This window comes from Pteropus vampyrus, unplaced genomic scaffold (assembly GCF_000151845.1).
Source record: "Pteropus vampyrus isolate Shadow unplaced genomic scaffold, Pvam_2.0 Scaffold170, whole genome shotgun sequence".
Lineage (NCBI taxonomy): Eukaryota > Metazoa > Chordata > Mammalia > Chiroptera > Pteropodidae > Pteropus > Pteropus vampyrus.
In genome coordinates this window covers 3589784-3604592 of record NW_011888951.1, presented here as the reverse complement: position 1 = coordinate 3604592, position 14809 = coordinate 3589784, and the positions used below count along the sequence as shown (strand labels likewise).

The window sequence follows — 14809 nt, the reverse complement described above, 5'->3', positions numbered from 1 at the left end:
AAAAAAAAAATCTATGGATCAGCTTAGGGAACCATTTCTCTAGATAATTTGGTTCCCCAGGAGCAGTTTCTTTTTCTTCAAGCTCACTACTTCAGTGTGTTACTTTTACTCATAATCTTCCAGGGAGACCTCACCCCCAGGCTGACTCTTTTCAGTTTAGGGCTGCTAACACTTCATACTCCTCTGAGGTTCCTGTTCCTTTTTTTATTTCCTAGGCAGACCCTTTCCACAATAAAGGTTTTACTGCTGATCACTACAATGGGAGAAATAATTCAGAGCTAACATATAACTAAGCCACAAATCTTAATAGCTAGTCTTTGTGTTTTTTCATGTCCAGAAAGAAAGACTTGCTGAAAGTCGCAGGGCATTACATGACCTTTTCCCTTAGAAAGCATCCTATCTACTTGAGAAGACAAAAATAACGCATCAGGTGTTAGACAATCTCTTCGTTTTTGAAATTCTGCTGGTTTGGTATTATATATCTCATTTTCTAGAAGAGGAGATTGAAGCTCATAGGTTGAATAACTGCCTGAAGGAGAGGTGGAGATGAAATTTGAATTCAGGCTTTTTTGACATCAAAACTCATGATCATTCCCTTAAATTTCATGGCAACAAAGCTTAAAATGTTTTACAAAGTTCTTAAAGTACTCTGACCATGATTTAAAGAGATCTTGACAATGGTTTTCCAATTTCATTTCAGAAGTTAAATTTCTTTAAACTTCTCAATTTATCTGTATCTGCACTAACCTTACCCAACCTGTTCTTTAGAATTGGCCGGAAGAGGCGGGGATATGTCTGTGAAGGCTTTCTAGAGGAAGTGACATCTAAGTGAGATCTGAAGGATTCATAGCAATTTATTAGCAGGAGGCGGAGTGGACAACAATGAATGTGCAAAAGTACCTTTCTAGAACTGAAACAATTTCAGTACATAATGGCCAAAGAAAAGGTTATAATGAGAATGTTGATGATTTAAACTAGAGAGGTAACCAGGAGTCAGATCATGAAGGCCCATTTAAAACCATCCTAAAAGGTTTATATTTCCTTTTGAGGACAATGGGGGACCATGGAATTGTTTTAAACTGGGGAGAAAGGTGATCAGATTTGTGTTTTAAGTAGAGTACTCACTAAATAAGTAAAAGATTGGAAGGGATAAGTCTTGTAACAGATCAATTAAGAGCATGAACTAATTGACTAAAGAAACGGTTTGTTAAATTGAAGTGAAAAACTGAAGAATAAGTGGGTGATAGGTATAGAGGATATTAGGGAAGGAAGGTGTAGAGGAACAGGTTATCTCAAAACTTGCCTTTCCCTAAATGGATGCAACCTTGTCTCTAATTTTGGAGAGAAAATTCTGAAGGGCTTGGGTCTGGGTAACCGTGGTAGAAGAAGTAAGACATAGTCTCTAGATATATTTTGAAGATCCAACGTGATTTTCCAACAGATAGGATATGGGATGTAAGAATAAAAGAGGAGTTAAAAATGATCCCAATGTTTTTGTCATAAGCAACAGAAAGGAAAGAGTTGCCATATACCGAAACGGGAAAGACTGGCAGGAGGAGCAGGCTGAGGGGAGGATGTCGGGAATTTATTTTTGGATATCTTAAGGCTGTTCAGATAACTAGATGAATATATTGAATAGACAGCGAGATATATGAATTTGAAGTTTACAAATCAGACTAGACATGGAAAACAGGCTAGACATGTAAAATCTATATACATGAGCATATAGATTGCTTTTAAAGTTATGAAACTAGATAAAATCACCACAAGTAATAGAGAATGGATAGAAAAGATGTATACAAGTACTGAGTCCTGGGGTACACAAAAATTTAGAAATTCTGGTGATGAGGAATCGAGGGAATGAGAAGGTACCGCCAGTGAGGTAAGAGGAGAAGAGGAAGAAAGAAAAGGGATAGGGGAAAGGGGTTGGGGGGAATGTATCCTAGAAACTGAATGAAAAAAGTTATTTTCGAGAAGTAATCACCTGGGTCAAATGCTGCTGAACAGTCAAATAGATGAGGAATGAAAAATGACCACTGAATTTAGCAACTTAGAACTTGACAAGAATGGGTTAGTGGAGTGCCACAGGTGAAAGAAAATGATAGGAGAAAAATTGGAGACAGCAAGTACAGACCACATTTTGGAGAAGTTCTGTTGTAAAAGGTAGAAGAGATATGAGGGCAATACCTGAAAGAGAAATTAGGTCAAAAGAAGTATTTTTTTCTTTTTTAATTATGGGAAAATTATCACCTTGTTTATATGCTGGTGGCAAAGATCCAAGAAACGGAAAAGATGATAATTCTGGAGAAAAAGAGGATGTTGCTGGATGATGTCTTTGAATAAGGAGGACAGGATGAGATTTAGTGCTCAAGTCCAGGGCTGACCTTAGGTAATAGTATAAATCGTTCATAGTAATAGAGAATGCAAAGACAGAGGACCTGTACTGGTGGGTAGATGTGATAGTGGCTGTTTGGGATGTTCTTTTTGGATTGCTTTCTTTTTTCAGTAAAAGAAGATGGTGAGGAGAGGAAGTGCTGGAAGAAGTTTGAAGATAGAGAAGTTATGAAATAGTCCTCTTTTTTAAAAAAATATCGATTTGGATTTGGAGTTAGAAAAATAGATTTTGACTGCCAGGTTCTCCACTCATCATGTGGGTAAAATTTAATGTCTGTTCGAACTCTCAGGTATTCAGTTTATTTGTGGGTAAAGTGGAGACTGCCCAGGATTTTTTTTTTTTTTTGTATGAGGCTTAAATAAAAAGATAAATGTAAAAGAAAAGCATTTTGCAAAGTTATTTGTACTTAAAAATAATTTTAACATTTGAATCTACTTTTCAAGGACTTCCTTTGCGTCAAGCATTGTCATGTTTTACATACATTATTTTATTTAATCCTTATGTTAACCCCTGAGGTAAGGTATTCTCATCCCATTACCTTTCCCCCCCTGCGCCCCCCGCGCCTTTTTATTGTTGGAAAGTTGAGCGTCGGAGATATTAAGAATCTTGCCGAAGGTTTACAAATTAGTAGAAGGCTGAGTGGTCATTCCAATCCCAGATTCAAATGCAAGGCTCATACTCTTAACTATCCTTTTCCAAGACATATTTTCTCTTAAATTAGCTAAAGTGTACTAATTTACTGCTTTCTTGGAGCAAGTTATAAATGTCCCGGTACTTTTTAGGGCACAGAAAAGCTGAGTAGCTCATTTTGTGTATTTATGAGGGCAGAAGTGGTTTTGACATTCGATTCATCCGATGTCAGTAGTAGGAGTTGAAACAGAAGTGCTGTTGCCGGATTTTTAGAAGAGTCCTTAAAAAATATATTTTAAATACATATTTTATTTCCAAACTCCATAATCTGGCCCGCCGTTCATGCCTCTGAGGGGCGACGGCATCGTGCTATCAATCCCTGAGGGGTGAGTTTGTGGGCGGTTGGTCTCAGAGGGATGAGTAGGAGTTAGGCTAGTCCTTGGGCAGGCATAAGGTTGGTCTCTGAGGCGCTGCGGCGACGAAAGCAGGACGGCTGGGCCGGAATGGAGGGGGAGGGCAGTCGATGGGGGTGGGGGTGGGGGTGGGGAGGGCTCCTTCTGGAGGCGGGGTCTGCCGCGGGACGGCCTCTGAAGGCGGGGGTCGGGAGGTGAGGCTGCGGCGGGCGCGTGCGCGTCGCTACGCCGGGCGTTTCAAAAGTCTTGAGGCCGGGACGGAGAGCGGCGCGAGGGCTGCGTGCGCTGTCCACGGACGCGGCGCTGCTCGGCTGCCTCCCGGTGCGGGTCAACTCCACCTCTCGCGGGATCCGTCCCAGCTCGACGCCCCTTTCCTCACGCCCCGCCGGCGGGGGTCGCCATGGTTCACTTCTTGCACCCGTGCCTCTCGCCCCGCACCATCGTCCCTCCCGACGTTCAGAAGGATGCCCTGGGCTGCTTCGTGGTGCAGGTGAGCCCTGGGGTGGGGGCGGCGACGCAACCCCGGCCAGACACCGCGTGCCCGGCGAGCGCGGCGAGCCGTCGGGGGTCATGCGGAGGCACTTGTTGGTTCGTTCGGCTGACGCGTGAGTAAAGCCTCAAGAGATTGAGCTCTTGCCAAGTTCCCGTCGTCGCCGGGGAATTGCAAACTGGAGGGGAGTTTTCTGCCTAGGGTGTCCAAGCCTCAGGGCCGAGCGCTATAACCTTGTGCAGCTGAGTGGAGGCGCCTGGAGAGTGAGTCCCGCCCCTGCCGCGTGACCTTGGGCGTGTCCTCTCCATAGGTCTCGGATTCACCTGTGCGTGCCGAGGGCCTGCCGTCTGTTTTACAGAGTGGTCTTAAATTTAGACATAAGTGGTGGACATAACACTAGGCCTGCCTTGTAGTAGACGATAGTGCTTATTGTAATGAACCCAAATGTCCCAAACCTCGACGGTTCTTCCGCGTGTGTTCTGGACGCTGTACTACTCCCCAGAGGCTGTGACCCTTCGGCCACTACTACCCGAAGCTCTGGGCCGGGAGACCGTAAACGGAAGACCCTTCTTAGCCCGCTGGGGGAACTGAAACCCCAAAGACTGAAATTCCTTCGATTTCACGCGTTTTTCTTTCTTTTTTTCTTTTTTTCTTTTTCTTTTTCTTTTTTTTTTAAACATAGAATGTTTATTAAACTAAACAGCGAAATGCAAACCAAAAGAGTATTTGGCGTCTGTGGGTTAAGTAGTATCGCATTTCTAAAGAAAATCCGGTAATGTTATTTTTTTTTTTCCGGTAGGCATTTATAGTCTCCATTTTACTGGTGTGTAGGTAAGTTGAGAACCCTGATAGTTAGATTTACTTATGAACTTGACATCGATGTTATGATGTCAGACGCCACATTCTACAACAAACACCCCAAGGGACCACCCTCTTAGAACTCAAAATCTAGTGAAGACTTAATCCCAAATTAGTACAGAGGGAAGGAAATAATTCTGATTGAGGCTGTACTTAACGTACTAACGCCTTGTTGAAGGGCTTTTGTGCCTTTTAAAGATCTAGCCTGTACTTTTTATATTTATTTAATTTTTTTAAAATTATTTTTTTATGGTGACATTGCTTAACGAAATCCAATAAGTTTTAACTGTACACTTTAACAGTAAGGCATATATATATTTACACTGTGTGTTCACCTCCCATAGTTAGATTTCTTTCTGTCACCACATACTCCCTTTACCCCGTCTATCCTCCCCCTCACCCCACTCTTTTTAGTACTGTTTTGGACTCTTAAAAGCTGCTATATAATTTGTAAATTAGTAGCTATTCGGGACACTAGTTTTTAAGTAGGTAGTATTTCAAACACATTTTTTTGTTGTTGCCATGTTTTTCCTTATGATATGTACTTCTCCATTTATTTATGTCTTTAATTTTATTTAGCAGTTTTGTAGTTTCTGATGTAAAGGTCTTTTAAATATTTTGTTAAATCTATTCCTGTTTTTGATACTATTGTATTTTTAAAAACTTAATAAAACCCTTTTGGTATATCGATCATGTATCCTACAACCTTGCTAAAGTCATTTATTTTCTCTAGTCGAGTTTTTTTTTTTTTAATTTAAGATTTTCTTACAATAGTGTTGTCTGCAGATGAAGACAGCTTTACTTATTGTCTTTGGCTTGTGCTTTTTATATCCTTTTTTTAAATTGCATTATCTAGGACCTTTGTTTAATGGTAAAGTGGTGAGTGGTGAGGGTAGACATCTTTGTATTGTTCTAGATCTTTCACCTTTAAGTATGATACTTGTTTTAGGTTTTTCCATAGATGCCTTTTATCAAATTAAATTTTCTTCTGTTCCTGATTTGCTGAGAGTAGAGGTTTTTTTTAAAATCATGAATGTGTTGAACTTCGTCAAATGCTTTTTCAGCATTTATTAAGATTATGTTTTTGTTCTTCTGTTAATGTGGTGGATTGTATTGATTGTGAATTTAACTACGTTTTGGGAATAAACCCCACTTGAGCATGATGTATTATTTTTATATATTGCAGGATTTTATTTGCTAATATTTTGTAAAGTAGTTTTATGTTCCTGTTTATGAGGGAATTGCTCTTTAGAAATATTTTGTCTGGTGTTAATATCAGGATAATGCTAGTCTCAAGAATTGAATTGAGAATTGTTTCCTATTAAATTTTTTTGAGTCTGTGGAGGATTGATATTGTTTCTTTCTTAGATTTTTAATAGAACTCAACCAGTGGTGCCACTGAGAATTTATTTTGGGGAAGGTTTTTAATTACATGTATTTCTTGAGGGAAGAATTTAATCATATAGAACTATTCATATATTTTATATTTATGAGTCAATACAGCAAGCCATAACATTCCTAAATGTGTATGCATTTACAGATTGTCGGTCTTTGTAGTTTGTTATTCAAGGAATTTGCCCATTTCACTTGAGTTATCAAATTTTTTGGCCAAATTGTTCATACGATTCCTTTATTATCCTTTAAATGTTTATAGGATCTCTTTTTTGTTCCTAGTTTTGGTCATTTGTGTTTTCTCTTTTTTTTCCTTCTCTTGGTCTTATACCTAGAGATTTAGTAGTAGTAATCTTTTTGAAGAACCTTTGATTTATATCCATTGTACATCTGTTTTTGTTATTTCTGTTCACATCTTTATAATTTACTTTTTTATGTTTACTTTGGCCTTTAACTTTTTTTATCTTTTAAGGTGGAAACAGGTCATTAATTTTATATATTTTTTGAATATAAACATTTAGAACTGTACATTCTCTCTAACATTGCTTTGGTTAACATCCATAAATTTTTATATATTGTTCGAAATATTTTCTGCGTTCCATTATTTTTTTGACCCATGGGATATTTATAAGTGTATTGCTTAGTTCCCTAATAGTTGGGAATATTCTACATATCTTTTTGTTTAATTGACTTCTAGTATTGTCAGAACATACTCTGATGTCAGTCCATTTATATTTATTGAGATTGGTTTTATGGCTCAAATATGGTATATCTTGGTGCATGTTTATGTATATGTACTTCAGTATGTATAATGCAGTTGAGTATAGTATTCTATGAATGTCAGATCAAGTTGGTTGATAATGTTAATCTATATTCTTACTCATTTTCCATCTACTTGTTTTTTTCAGTTACTGAAGACAAGTATTAATTTCCAACTGAAATTGTAGATTTTTCTTTTTATTTAGATTTTACTTCATGAATTTTGATCCATTTTGAGTTAATTTTTATATGTGGTATAAGAAAGTGTTCCAGATTCATTTTCTTTTGTGTATCTCTTCAGTTTTTATTGAAGAGATTGTCATTTCTCCATTGTATATTTTTGTCTCTGCTCCATGAATTTCGAAGCTGTTAGTAAGTGCAAATACATTTAGGAATTACATCTTCTTGATAAATTGACCCTTTCATCATTACGAAACATCTATCTTGATTTCTGGTAATCTTGCCTTGACATCTTCTTTTTCTGACATTACTATGGTCACTCAAGTTTCTTTATGAGTAAGGCTTAACAACATTACTGTGCTGTTATGTATAAAGCACATTTCTTGTAAAAGCAGTCTTAACTTTTTTTTTTTTTTATCCAGCCTGACAAGTTGTGCCTTTTAGAGAAAATGTAATTATCAAAATTGTTGGGTGTAAGTCTGTTGTGTTGCTATTTGTGTTCTATTTTTCCTGTTGTGTTTCTTCCTTTCCTGACTTCTTTTGAGTTGGCTATTTTTAAAGTTCCATTTTTTATCTTACTAGTTTTGCTTCTCTCCTTTTCTTTCCTTTTCTCTTTAATGGTCACTCAAAGATAGCAGTTTTTAAATTGTAATATCAGGACCTCTGGGGTTCCTAAAAACTCCTTCTCTTCTTTTAAGCCACATGTTAGTGAAATTTGCAAGAATGTAAAAGCAGTGTTGCTGTTGTCACTAAACTTTTAAATATTGTTGAAAATATAGCTGTTTATTTCTATTTTAAAATTTAGCTGTTTTTAAAAAAAGTCACCTTGCGATTAGATTTTTAACTTTATTCTAAATGAATTAAAATATATTTTAAAGATTTCTTAGTTTTTACTTATAATGCAGTAAATGTTTAGATATAACCCAGTTTTTAATAATCCCCAAGATTATAAAGGAATCCTAAGACCAATTTGAGAGCCATGGCTCTACTTTCTAATATACAGATTTACCAGTCTACTTTTAAATCTGTTACTTCATCTTACAACAGTATTCCTTTATTTTCCCCCCTTACCCTCTCCTTTGTGCTATTGAAATAATACATTTTATTTCTCCATGTTATAAATTGTACAGTATACTGTTTTTATTTTTGCCTTGGTCAGTTAGTCAATTTAAAGAAATTCAGAAAATTTAAAAAATGTTTTGTATTTATCCATGTGTTCTTGTTTTTCGTACTCATCCTTTTTCTCTAGATCCCAAATACCTAGCTTGTATCATATTTCTTCAGCTTAAAGAACATTTAACCTTTCTTATAGTGTAGGTATGCTGGTGAAAAGTTTACTCTTCTGTTTGCCTGGAAATATCTTTATTTTACCTTTATTTTTGAAAGATTTTCATTGCATTTAGTTTTTCCTTCTGTTGCACTTCAAAAATGTTATTTTATTTTCTTTTGGCTAGCATTGATTCTGATGAAAATTTGGTTTTCATGCCTTATTTTTTTTAAAATTGTGTCCACTCAAATACCTTCCCCTCTATCTTAATATTTTTCTCTTTATCATTGGTTTTTAGCCATTTGCCATGTTGTATTGTCTTTTTATTTCACTTTGGGTTTTCTTCTGGGATCTGTATCTAATTTGAACATTGTTGGACTTTTTTTTTTTTTAAAAGAAAGCCATCAAATTTGTTTTATTCTTTGTATCCAGTAAATTAATTGTGTAATTACGTAAATATTAAACTGCAAAACAATTTCATAAATACCAAGTATAGGAAATTATCCTTGTTGACCATTATTTCTTAAAATATTTTTTCTTTACCGATACCACTTAAATTCTTCCGGAGTTTCAATTACCCATGTATATTAAACTGCTTAAGATTGTTCCTTAGGGTTCTATACTTCATTTTTTCCCCAGCCTTTTTGTTTGAGTTTAGTTTCTGTTGTATTACCTACCTTCAACTTCACTAAGGTCTAATTTTGTAATTTCTAATCTGTTGATAATGTCATTTCATGTGTTATTTATTTTAAATAATATATTTTTTCAACTTTAGAAGTTCCCTTTGGTCTATGGCCATGCTACCCTAAACAAGCCCTATCCTGTCTGATCTCGGAAGCTAAGCAGGGTCGGGCCTGGTTAGTACTTGAATGGGAGACCACCTAGGAAGACCAGGTGCTGTAGGCGTAAAAAATAAAAAAATAAGGGTTTGTAAACTGACAAAGTCGTTGCAATTTGTGAGGTCAACCAAGGGTTGCCTTGCCTTAAAATAAATAAATAAATTAAATAGAAGTTCCCTTTGGGTCTTTTTCAGATCTTTCATTTCTCTGTTGAGATTCCATATTTATTCCTTTATGGCATGTGGAGTAAACTTATTATTGGAGAATTTTGATTATGAAGAGGATGTGGGAGTCAACAGAGGGTTTCTTGTTTTTAAGGCAAATAATAGAGCATAAATTGTATATTCAAACTTCTCAAATGGATTATTTTTAAGATGTATGCATGAATGAAGAAATAACAGGAAGGGCAAAGGCAAAAAGGATGGATTTCAGCTAGCATATGTGGAAATTTTGTTCTTTGCCAGGAGGTACACATTTTCCATAGAAGAGAATAAGTAAAAGATGCATGCAGTTTCCAGCTATGTTTGATGGTGAGATGGCTTCATTTTTCACAGTGAACTGAGTCATATTCTGATAGCAGCTTAAAATGGGTTTGAAGAACAAGTAGAAGTCATGAAATAATTCTTGCCCGACGGTGGGAGAGTGCCCTTTCTAAAGAAACTTTGTAGGATTTCCAGCTTTTGAGGGCTCATTTGAAGTTAAAGATTATGAATTTGTGCTGACATGCTATGTTGTGTGAACCTTCCTTCTCTTCATAGATGATTAGCTGCTGGCTGTTGCTACAGGAAAGGTGGATAGTGAAATCCTTCCAGGAATGGCATTTTGTCTGGAGAGTGTAAAGGAGGAGGGAACAAGGAGTTGAGGGTATCTGCAAACCAGTAATTAAACTTTGGACCATGGATGGAATTTAATCAGTTGAAAGTGGTGTGGAGATCAATGAATTATTGCACATTGAAGCCTTTGATGGCAATCTGTTTGGTTTATCACTGTCTCTTTGTGTCTTAATATGGTGCCATGTCTTTGAAATATTTGTTGAATGAACAAATCTCCCTTACAGTCTCACCTCTGTTCTTACTCTTTTACAGCACCCTCAGTGTAGTAACCTTCTTTTTACGTTGTGAATACTTTTGAGGGTAAGCACAGGCAGGCCTTCTTATCCTCTGGCACATAGTAATTACTGAATTAGTATTTGTTGAATGAATGACCATGTGTTCTTTGCTTGAATAGTCTATTATATTGTATTGGAATTGTCAAATTTCTTGGTTGTATTCCCCATTGAGCTGTTAGCTCCAAAAGGATTAGAACTATGTTTTACTCATCTTTTGAGTGCCTGGCACAGAACAGGTGATAAGTGAAGGATTGAGGGAACTTAATATTTTTCAAGATACAATGGAAGTTACAATAGATGAAGTCTTCTATTCAGTTAAAGTTAGAATAAAGTGGTTTCATTATATAGTTATATGTAAATCATTATTAGAGTAAGTATACTCTATCTTCAGATATCTTCATCAAGTAGTTTGATGTAAAGCATGACCACTTTTATGTTGAATTTTTGTACATGTTTTCTAACAAAATTTGTTTGGGGGTTTGTTTGCTAGGAGGAGGCATCTCCCTACTCTTTGGTCAACATATGCCTGAACGTCCTGATTGCTAACCTGGAGAACTTGTGTTCTGAAAGATCTGATGGAACATTGTGCCTTCCGGAGCATTGGCGTTTCCCTCAGGAATTAGCTGATCGATTCCTTGGGGTGATGACTTGGCAAGGTAATGATAAGGTTCCTTTGTCGTGTACTCTTAAAGCACTCTTTTGAATTCGAAAAGCACTTTCACATGCAGTTCCTATTTTATTCCTCACAACAACCCAGTGAGAAATAGAGAAATTATTCTCCTTTCATTTATGTGGAAGCTGAATCTGAGTCATTCTGGGATCCCTTGGTAGAAATTGTCTTGCTTCTAATTCTAGTTTTGCATTGCTGTTGGCTTAGCAGAGTAGCGGAGAACTAAGTCAAGTTACCACTCATCTATCTGTTCTCTAGCTACTGAAATGCCAGAGAGCAGATGGTTGCTATAGTCTTACCTCCCATTCTTTTGATTATAAATATGAGCCTTTAAATAATTTTTCTTTACCTCCCATTATAATAGGTTTTTCAAAGGGCTGTATTTACTGTGCTGTGGTACAGTTTTTTCTTAATGAAGACTTTTTTAAGTAACAAATTATTGAGCTATAATTCACATATCATATAATTCATCCATTTAAAGTTTACAACTCAATGACTTTTTTTAGCGTATTCACAGATTTGTGGAGCCATTATCAATTTTAGAACATTTTCATCACCTTAAAAAGAAACTCTTTACCAACCCCTCAACCTTGAGCAGCCACCTTCTACCCGCATGGATTTGCCTGTTTTGAACATTTAATATAAATGGAATCATGCAGTATGTGGCTTTTTTTTTTTTTTTTGGTTTGGCTTCTTTCACTCAACATATTGATGTTGTAGCATCAATCACTACGTCATTTTTATGGCTGCATAATACAGGCATACTTTGGAGATAATGCGGGTTTGGCTCTAGACTGCCACAATGAAATGAATATCACAATTAAGTGAGTCACACAAAATTTTCTGTTTTCCTCTGTATATAAAAGTTATGTTTATACTAGACTGTAGTATGTTAAGTGTGCAGTAACATCTAAAAAACAATGCATACAATTAATTAAAAAATACTTTTTTGCTAAAAAATGCCATCATCTGAGCATTCAGCAAGTCATAACCTTTTTGCCAGTAAAGGTTTTTCTTTGATGTTCATGGCTGCTGATTGATGAGGTTGGTGGTTTGCTGAAGTTTGGGTGGCTGTGGCAATTTCTTAAAATAAGACAGCAGTGAAGTTTGCCACATTATTGACTCTTTTTCTCATGAATGATTTCTCTGTAGCGTGTGATGCCATTTGATAGCATTTACCCACAGTAGAACTTCTTTCAAAATTGAAGTAAGTTCTCTCAAACCCTATAACTGCTCTATCAATTAAATTTATACAATATTCTAAATCCTTTGTTGTCATTTCAACAGTGTTCATAGCATATTCACCAGGAGCAGATTCCATTTCAAGAAACTACTTTATATCTGTTAAAACATTATCATGAGATTGCAGCAATTCAGTTACATCTTTAGGGTCCACTTCTGATTCTAGATCTCTTGCTCTTTCCACCACATCTGCAAGTTACTTTCTCCACTGAAGTTTTGAACCCCCGCAAAGTCATCCAGTAGGGTCAGAATAAAGTTTTCAGACTCTTATTAATGTTGATATTTTGATCTCTTCTCATGAATAATGAATATTCTTAATGGCATCTAGAATGGTGAATCCTTTCCAGAGAGTTTTTAGTTTCCTTTGCTCAGATTTGTCAAAAGAATCACTATGGCAGCTATAGCCTTACAGAATTTTTTTTTTTAAATAATAAAACTTAAATGTTGAAATTATTCCTTGACCCATGGGTTGCAAAATGGATATTGTGTTAGCAAGCATGAAAACAACATTAATCTTATTGTATATCTCTATCAGAGCTCTTGGGTGATCAGGTGCGTTGTCAATGAGTAGTAATATTTTGAAAGGAATTTTATTTTCTGAGCAGCAGGTCTCAACGGTCTGCTTAAACTACTTGTAAACAATGTTGTAAAAAGATGTGCTGCTGTTCCATTTATAGAGCACAGGCAGAGTTAAATTTAGCATAAAATTAAGGGTCCTAGGATTTTAGGAATGGTAAATGAGCATTGGCTTCAACTTAAAAGTCACCAACTGCATTAGCTCCCAACAAGAGAGTCACCCTGGCCTGTGACGGTTTGAAGCCAGACATTATCTTCTCTCTAGCTCTGAAAGTTCTAGATCGGTGGTCCTCGACTTTTTTGGCACCAAGGACCAGTGCTCCTATGAGAATCTAATGCCTGATTATCTGAGGTGGAGCTTAGGTGGTGATGCTAGTGTTGGGGAGTGGCTGCAAATACAGATAGATGAAGCTTCGCTTGCTGGCTGCTTGACTCCTGCTGTGTAGCCCTGTTCCTAACAGGCCATGGACTTGTACCTGTCCAAGGCCTTGGGGTTAGGGACCCCACCCCTGTCCTAGATGACATCTTCTAATGTAAGACTGTTTAGTCTACATGGAAAATCTGTTTAGTGTAGCCACCTTCATTAATTATCGTAGCTAAATCTTTTGGATAACTTGCTGCAGCTTCTACATCAGCACTTGCTACTTCATCTTGCACTTTATATTTTGGAGACTGCTTCTTAAACCTCATGAGCCAACTTCTGCTAACTTACTTTTCTTCAGCTTCCTCATTTCTTTCAGCCTTTATAGAGTTGAAGTGAGGTAGGGCCTTGCTTTGGATTAGGCTTTAGCTTAAGGGCATATTGTGGCTGGTTTGAATCTTCTATCTAGACCACTAAAACTTTATTCATATCAGCAGTAAGGCTGTTTCTTTTTTATGATTCATATGTTCACTAGAGGAGCACTTTTCCTTCAAGAGCTTTGTCTTTGCATTTACAATTTGGCTGTTTGGTAAAAGAGGCCTAGATTTCAGCCTGTCTTGGCTTTTGGCCTATCTTGGCTTTCAACATGCTTTCCTTACTAAGCTTAATCATTTCTAGTTTCTGATTTAAAGTGAGAGACATATGACTCTTGAACACCAGTCTAGTGTTATCCATTCTAGTGTTATCAATTGGACTAATTACAATATTCTTGTGTCTCAGAATGGGGAGTCCTGAGGAGAGGGAAAGAGAAGGAGCAGCAGCTGGTCACAGGGTAGTCACAACACACACAACATTGATTAATTTTGCTGACTTATATGGGCACGGTTAATCGCTCCCCCAAACAGTAATGATAGTAACATTAAGGATTACTGATCAGATAACAAATATAATAATAAAAAGTTAGAAATATTGAGAGAATTCCCAAAATGTAATACAGAGACATAAAATGAGCAAATGGTGTTTAAAAAATGGCTCTGATATGACTTGCTCAACTCAGAGTTGCCACAAACCTTCAATTTGTAAAAAAAACAACAAACAAACAAAAATCTGTGAGAGTACAGTGAAACAAGGTATGCCTGTATACTATTGTATGGATATACTGCATTTTATTTATTCATCACCTGATGGACATTTGAAGTGTTTTTACATTTTGGCTATTATGAATGTGCTGCTATAAACATTTGTGTACACATTTCTGCACGGACATATTTTCCCTTTTCTTGGGTATTTACCCAGGAACATAATGGCCGAGTCAAGTGGCAACTCCACGTTTAATTTTTTGAGGAACTTTCAAATTGTTTTCCAAAGTTGCTGTACTGTTTTTACATTCCCACCAGAAATATATGAGCGTTCCAATTTCTCCGCATCCTCACCAGAACTTACTGATTTTTTTATTATAGCCATCTTGGTGGATATGAAGTGATATCTATTGTGGTTTTGATTTGTATTTCCCTAGTGACTAATGATATTGAACATCTTTTCATGTACTTTTTAGCTGTTGGTATTTCTTCTTTGGGGAAGTGTCTATTCAGATCCTTTGCTCATTTCTTAATTAGATTGTCTTTTATT

The 14809-nt window shown here is 36.6% G+C and overlaps 1 protein-coding gene and 1 pseudogene across 1 annotated transcript in view; both read left to right on the top strand.

The window, feature by feature from the left end:
• The first annotated feature begins 3838 nt into the window (after positions 1-3838).
• ZYG11A (zyg-11 family member A, cell cycle regulator) overlaps positions 3839-14809 on the top strand; it is a 66915-nt gene continuing 55944 nt past the window's right edge. Inside the window, exons 1-2 of the mRNA XM_011370476.1 lie at positions 3839-3928; positions 10822-10987. Of these exons, the coding sequence (XP_011368778.1) occupies positions 3839-3928; positions 10822-10987 (256 nt within the window). The remainder of the gene's footprint in view (positions 3929-10821; positions 10988-14809) is intronic.
• LOC111745945 lies at positions 9172-9290 on the top strand (annotated as a pseudogene).